This window comes from Mastacembelus armatus, chromosome 8 (assembly GCF_900324485.2).
Source record: "Mastacembelus armatus chromosome 8, fMasArm1.2, whole genome shotgun sequence".
NCBI classification, from domain to species: Eukaryota; Metazoa; Chordata; class Actinopteri; order Synbranchiformes; family Mastacembelidae; genus Mastacembelus; species Mastacembelus armatus.
This window is the reverse complement of record NC_046640.1, coordinates 13,325,845-13,333,528: the sequence shown is the minus strand read 5'-3', so window position 1 is coordinate 13,333,528 and position 7,684 is coordinate 13,325,845. Positions and strand designations below refer to the sequence as shown.

At 38.0% G+C, this 7,684-nt stretch overlaps 1 protein-coding gene across 1 annotated transcript; it reads left to right on the top strand.

The window, feature by feature from the left end:
* The first annotated feature begins 327 nt into the window (after positions 1–327).
* xab2 (XPA binding protein 2) lies at positions 328–7,378 on the top strand. Its single transcript, XM_026325896.1, has 19 exons — positions 328–363; positions 501–649; positions 1,714–1,837; positions 1,950–2,147; positions 2,357–2,491; positions 2,605–2,769; positions 2,908–3,052; positions 3,141–3,292; positions 3,417–3,536; positions 3,643–3,774; positions 4,261–4,392; positions 4,528–4,641; positions 4,747–4,909; positions 5,037–5,227; positions 5,367–5,489; positions 5,606–5,777; positions 5,939–6,065; positions 6,197–6,303; positions 6,417–7,378. The coding sequence occupies exons 1-19, from the start codon at positions 328–330 to the stop codon at positions 6,476–6,478; spliced, it is 2,547 nt and encodes an 848-aa protein (XP_026181681.1). The 3' UTR covers positions 6,479–7,378.
* The last annotated feature ends 306 nt before the right edge of the window (positions 7,379–7,684 follow it).

Below are 7,684 nucleotides of genomic sequence, written 5' to 3'. Positions count from 1 at the left end.
AGGATATTACCTTCGTATATATTAGTTTCACTCTCATCTTTTATAGCAGTGTGTATGTTTTTTGTTTTTTGTTTCCGTCTTGCTTTGTACACTGTTCATGTTCAATAAAGAGTTCTTTTTAAAAAAAAAAAAAAAAAAAAAAAAAAAAATCTGTCGAGCATTACGCGCTTGCGTAGTATGTGACGTAGCCGGAAATATCACTAAGGGCTAGCAGTTACATGCTTTGAGAAGTTTGCATGCTAACGTTAGCTAACTTTCATTTGACTGAACTTTTTTTTTTAAATCTAGAACCACTTTTGTACTCTGGCCTTCAGGGTAAAAGAAGAAATGCCTTCGCTAAACGGAAAATCCGATGTTACATTTGTAAGTTACACCATACAGCTAACATTTATTAGCTAGCTAATGATAGCTTCGCTAGCCTTAGGTTAGCTTTAGCCAACGTAACTTGTTCGAAACAGTCAAGTTGAAGTGCACTGTGCTGTTTTTTCTGCCCATGTTAGGAGGATGATGATCTCCCTTATGAAGAGGAGATAATCCGGAACCCATACTCGGTCAAGTGTTGGATGCGATACATCGAGTTTAAGCAGAATGGACCTAAATCCACCCTCAACATGATATACGAGCGGGCCCTCAAGGAGCTTCCTGGCAGGTAAATAACACAGACAGGACTGGTTGCTCTCTCCCCTTGTCTCCATCACTGTCCTCCTTTCTCCTTCTTTGTGCTGTCAACCAAATAGCAATAATAACATCCTGTCAAATAAACTAGACTCTAAAAAGCAGTATGGATTGATCCATATTGATTTATGACATTGTTCTGCTTGAATATTGGGTTGCTATGAGCAATGCAGTTAGGTAGTGCGATTTTGACCTCACTTTCATATCTGAACCAGGTTGTTTTCTTTAAAAAAAATAATTGTATATCCATCTATGGAAGAACAGATTTCCAGTTATTGAGGGTTTGCCCAATGCATGGTTTCACTGTCCATAAATGATTCAATAAATACTTTGTGTGACTACATAGCCGATATGTGTAATTATTTGGAATATGTGTACAAAATGCATGCAGCTTAGCAGTAGTTTGTTAATTTACCATTTGGAGCAAAGTTACCCTATTTCTATTGTAAACATAAAACTGAGTTTTCTTTGATTTGTTAATGAAGGCGAATAATTGCAGTTCTTTAAAATACTACACACTATTGCTGTTTCATAGTATTTACACTAAAATAATAAAGTGCCTCAGTTACAGTACCTCATTACCTGGCAAGTGTGTAGCTAAGTCAGGTAGCATTGTTTGACAATATTCATAGCATGGAACTGTAACCATACACTTCTTATAGTGTCAGTAATAATGACCCAGTGTTCACTGTCAGAACACTCAGCCACTGTATTTGCTTTTTTAATTTATGGATTTAATCTCCATCATGCTCTTATGTGTGTGTGTGGCAGATTACAAAACAAGTGCACAAAATTAACAGGGTCTAAAATTGCCCCTGCACACAGGTGAACATTATAATGAAAGCAGGTAATCACTAAATGCAACAATATCATGGGCTTGCGATTAATATATCGTTGTCACTGGTTTATTGGGGTGATCATTGTTGTACTTTTTAAGCAGTTTAGTTAAGTTTGTTTATTTTAGTGGTCATATTGGACTTTTGTCCAGAGATTTTTTTGCTTATGGTCTAACTAACAACAATGTCCTCTTGTTTACAGCTATAAGCTATGGTACAATTATCTGCGAGAGCGACGGAAACAAGTCAAGGGGAAATGCATCACTGAGCCAGCCTATGAAGAGGTCAATAATTGCCATGAAAGGGGACTAGTGTTCATGCATAAGGTAGTACTTCCTATGTAACACCATACTGGACTATTAGAAATGCTCATCCCTAATATACTGTAGTCTGTTGATCCTGTGCCTTAAACAAATCATCATCCTTTTCTTAAACTAGATGCCCAGAATATGGCTTGATTATTGCCAGTTCCTCGTGTCTCAGTGCAAGATTACAAGAAGTCGCCGAACATTTGACCGTGCACTCAGAGCTCTTCCTGTTACTCAACACCCACGCATCTGGCCTCTGTATCTTCGCTTTGTCCGGAACCTGCCCCTGCCTGAGACAGCCATCCGGGTGTACCGCAGGTATCTTAAGGTGAGAGCAAATTATACAACTTCGTTCCATACAACTGTTGTTTCTGATCACACTGATAATGTATTTACACACTTTCAGTGGGATATCAAGGAAAAGGATTGATATGATGTTCCAGTATTATATGTGTAAAATGTCAGTTGCTCTTCCTGAGGTTTTCTCCATTTTGAGAATTTGCTCAAAATGTGCTGTCTGCTCTTTGTATCATGTAGCTTTCTCCAGAAAATGCAGAGGAATACATAGACTACTTACGGTCTGTTGGGCGCTTGGATGAAGCAGCTGTGAGACTAGCAGCTGTAGTCAATGATGAAGGTTTTGTGTCCAAAGAGGGCAAGTCTAACTACCAAGTAAGATTTTATGCTCATCATATGCCTGTTTTCTTTCTTTTTTTATTTTTTTTATTTAGCTGAACAGGAAAATAAATCGATAAATCATTTTTCTGCATCTGTTTCTTGAACAGCTGTGGCATGAACTATGCGACCTGATCTCCCAGAACCCTGATAAAGTCACTTCTCTAAATGTAGGAGCCATCATCCGAGGAGGCCTCACTCGCTTCACAGACCAACTTGGAAAACTTTGGTGCTCTTTAGCTGACTATTACATCAGGAGCGGCCACTTTGAGAAAGTGTGTTTCCTATAAAAAGCTGTAATTTGTATTTAACATAAAAGCAGCATCTCAGTTGAGTTATTTCAGTTCTATTAACATTAATTTGCTATGTGTCAATTTCAGATTGACTATGACTATGTGTGCTTGCTTTCTCAGGCCCGTGATGTATATGAAGAAGCCATCCTTACAGTGGTAACAGTAAGGGATTTCACACAGGTGTTTGATAGTTATGCCCAGTTTGAGGAGAGCATGATTGCTGCCAAGATGGAGACCACTGCAGAGATGGGGCAGGATGAAGATGGTGCATATGGATTCATTAGTATTGGTCACACTCCTTGCTTTCTATTCCCGTGTCATGTATGTCTTACTCTTTGTGCCTCTCCTCCCAGATGACATAGATTTAGAGCTTAGACTGGCCCGCTTCGAGCAGCTTATAGCCCGGCGGCCTCTCCTCTTAAACAGTGTATTGCTGAGGCAGAACCCTCATAATGTCCATGAGTGGCACAAGCGGGTAAAACTATATGAGGGCAATCCGCGGCAGGTGAGTTTTTGCTGTCTATATACTGTTTGGACAGACATATTGCAGAATTAATAAACACCCATGTATTTAACTGCATTTGTGTAGTACATTACAAATGGATTCATTCTCATCATGTTCTTTGCAGATCATTAACACATATACTGAGGCCGTGCAGACTGTGGATCCAGTGAAGGCCACCGGGAAGCCTCACTGTCTTTGGGTCTTCTTTGCTAAGTTCTATGAGGAAAATGAACAGCTGGATGATGTAAGTCACAGAGATCTTTCCATAGTGATTCTATAAATCGTCAGCCCTTCAGGTCATGTGTGTTTTTTCTTTTCCTTACATCTTATATTTACTCATTGCCACTCAGGCCAGGACAATCTTTGAAAAGGCAACCAAGGTGAACTACAAGCAGGTAGATGACCTTGCAGCCGTGTGGTGTGAGTATGGAGAGATGGAACTTCGCCATGAGAACTATGAACAGGCACTGCGCATACTGAGGGTGAGACAAATTTATCACATCTGCTTTCCTTATTAGAAGTACTATCAGTAAGCTAGTAACAACATTTATGCTAGGCATTGAGTATCACCTAGTGGCAAGATTAAGAAACTACAACAACACTGGCAAAGATTAGTCTTGCTACAAATATTTTTACAAGCATATTTTTTCATTTAAAACCTGATAACCAGTATAGTCCTTCAAAGATTAGGATATATGTCATGTTTGCCATGTTGGTTGCTTTGTCTGAAGCTGTCTCAATTATCAGATGTTGAATAGATGTTCACTTGGATCTAGGTGAAACAAAGGCATAAACAACAAAATAGACTGTGGGCAGTTGTGGTGTTAAGAATTTGGGAAATCCCAACAACAAAGAAATAAATGACATTAATGAATAAGTGAAAACTTTTCAACCTCTCAGTCATGAATTGTGGCAATTTTAAGCAATTGTGTATATAATTGAAATTTTGTTTTATTATTTAAATATAGAAAGCCACTGCCATCCCATCCAAAAAAGCAGAGTACTTTGATTCATCTGAGCCAGTCCAAAACAGAGTGTACAAGTCTTTGAAGGTCTGGTCTATGCTGGCAGACTTGGAGGAGAGTCTTGGCACTTTCCAGGTATGTTCATTACATGTCTGGGAGTTCCTGATATATTATGTGAGCCTATTATATGCAGTAAATATAAATTAGAATCTCTGTTTCTGGGAGCTTTAGATTTTGAGTCTTAATTCTTTTTTTTTTTTCCCTTCTCAGTCTACGAAAGCAGTTTATGACCGCATTATTGACCTTCGCATTGCCACACCACAGATCATCATCAATTATGCCATGTTCCTTGAAGAGCACAACTACTTTGAGGAAAGCTTCAAAGTAATAACATGCTGTAGATTACCTAAACCAGTATTTATTTTTAATAGGTATTATTGCTTTGCCAATTTAAATAATTAATTGATGTCTTTCTTAATACCTTTTTAGGCATATGAACGTGGTATTGCTCTCTTCAGATGGCCAAATGTTTATGACATCTGGAATACTTACCTTACCAAGTTCATTGATCGTTATGGGGGCAAGAAGCTGGAGAGAGCTAGGGATTTATTTGAGCAAGCCCTGGATGGATGCCCTGCCAAGTTTGCCAAGAGTAAGTAGCTTTTTTAAAATTACATCAACAGGTTTTGTGTATTCCGCATTGTTTTGTTTTTTAAAAAAAATATGATTATAAAAAACATTGAAACCAAATATACTATTTTTTTTTTTTTGCTTTTCAGCCATTTACCTGTTGTATGCCAAATTGGAAGAGGAGTATGGATTGGCAAGACATGCAATGGCTGTCTATGAAAGAGCAACACAGGCAGTTGAAACTGAGGAGAGGCATCACATGTTCAATATATACATCAAGAGAGCAGCTGAAATTTATGGAGTAACATATACCAGAGCAATTTACCAGAAGGCTATTGAGGTATGGTAGTAGTGAACCATAGAAAATACTTGAGTTGCCTCCTTTTTCTGCTATACTGAAAATTACGCATGTGTTTATTATGTTTCTCTTTTCATGACTGAAATGCCTAAAATGTGAATTTACCTTTGTATTTATCAAGGTCCTTCCTGATGAGCATGCAAGAGAAATGTGTCTGCGATTTGCTGACATGGAGAGTAAACTGGGTGAGATTGATCGGGCCAGAGCCATCTACTCCTACTGCTCCCAGATCTGTGACCCCAGGGTGAGATAGACTGCCTCCTGCCATTACATATTTCTGAATAAAATGTCATATTTCCAGCAATGATATACAGGTATTTCATAATTTCTCTTGACATATTTATGAACTTTATCTTTCAGGTCACAGCTAACTTCTGGCAAACATGGAAAGAATTTGAAATCCGCCATGGAAATGAGGACACCATTAGAGAGATGCTGAGGATCAAACGCAGTGTCCAGGCCACATACAACACACAGGTCAACTTTATGTCCTCTCAGATGCTGAAAGCCACAACAAGCTCCACGGGCACTGGTGAGTGGGCTTGCACTAACATGTTAGATCCTGACAAGAATTTTCTGTTCTGGGTTAGTACCTCAAATTTTTAGGGTAAACCCCAACATTGCACAAGAATTAATGTAGTATTAAATTGTTACTAGTGACTCTGTTTAGTCATTTATTAATCTTCTCTCCAGTGTCAGATCTTGCTCCAGGCCAGATTGGAATTGATGACATGAAGATGTTGGAGCAGAAAGCACAGCAACTTGCTGCAGAAGCTGAGCAGGACAAACCCAAGCCCAAAGAGAAGATTCTTTTTGTCAGGTTTGTTGTTTTTGTTTTCAGTCCATTTAAAAATCAGTCCAATTATCTTTGAAAATATATGCCTTTTATGAAATTTGACCTAATTTTCCTTATGTAAGTTGTATGTCTTTTATCTTCATGTGTTTATGCAGGAGTGACAATTCTCGCAGTGAGTTGGCTGAGCTTGCCAAACAAGCCAATCCTGATGAGATTGACATTGATGATGATGAGGATGAAGATGATGATCAAGGCCCAGATGGTAAGTGACAGACACAACAGGTCTTGCCTCATGGCAAACTTAAAACTCATGCATGTAGTTTTATATTCATAAAAACTCATTTACTAATTGCCTTTTCCCCTTGGCATTTACAGAGGTGCAGCTTGAACAGAAGAGTGTGCCCACAGCTGTCTTTGGAGGGCTTAAAGATGACTGAAAGATTTCTTACTGACTTTTGTAAAGATAAAGACTACTCATTGCTTTTATAGTCACTGAATAGGCTCCAAAGGTTTGTAAGAGTTCAGTTGTATTAATTTTATTTTAACAGAATACAATGACTCGAGAGCAGTGAGAATGACAGTATCTGTGCCTTCCCTGGATTTTCCTTGTGGATTTTTATAGTTCAGTGTACAAAACAATGAACCTTTGTTAGCTTTGGCCACATGGTGTCAGTCTTTGGCAGATATGAGGCTTAGGATAATTGTGCATTAGCAGTGTTCAGTTATGAAATACTAATATGTGGTTACAAGATAACTGTAACTATGCTCTGATGTAGATTGCCTTTGTGTAACGTTGTGTAAAAGAATTGACAGTGAAAAACCTTTGTAGACCTAATAAATGCAAAGACCTTTCTCTGACTGGAAGCTCTGGCCTAGAAAACATAGGGGAGGAGCATAGCTTCTCTCACAGGGAGAATTCTTTGAAAGTGGAGCTGAGCATTCAAGCTTCACATTATTGGGTTAAAGTATGAGTGGTTGGTGTCTTGTAAAATCCAATATGTCACGGTTCATATATCAAATTCATACTGTACTTATACAAGTTCAGTTGAACATTTTGTACATCTGATTGAATAATATGAAGGATGTAGAAATTTTGAAAACAGCTTATTATTCAATAAGCCTGCAGTAAATGCTAATTTGGAAGTTTCTAATGCCTGTTAGTTCTAGTCACAGGTGTTTATATGGTTCACCAATCACAATTTGGAGTGTTTAACTATGCACCAGAAATTTAGTCTGTGAGAAGCTGATCTTTTTGAATTTCTGAACTTTCTTTACTTTGTCTTGAAAACCCTTTTGTAATAAAGATTGGTTTAGATATATTAAATAGTAACTTACCTTAGGAACGTGACCTAGAAAAATGCATGGTAGAAGCAAAGCATCTTATATTGATGCTACTTTGGGTGTATAGTCACATTAAAAATTGTGCACCAGTCATATAAGCAAACCCCATCTGTACTGGAAGTAATGGGCCATATGTTTTTAATTGTTGACACTAAATTGGCAGAGTACTGTAAAAAGTACTCACTAGGAAGAAATTGTTCTTTCATAATTAGATTAAAATAGCTGAGAAGTAATCCTCTTACAAAGCTACTGCAGTGGGGTGCATGGAAAGTTTTGAGAAACGTGATGAGTCACTCTTGAGA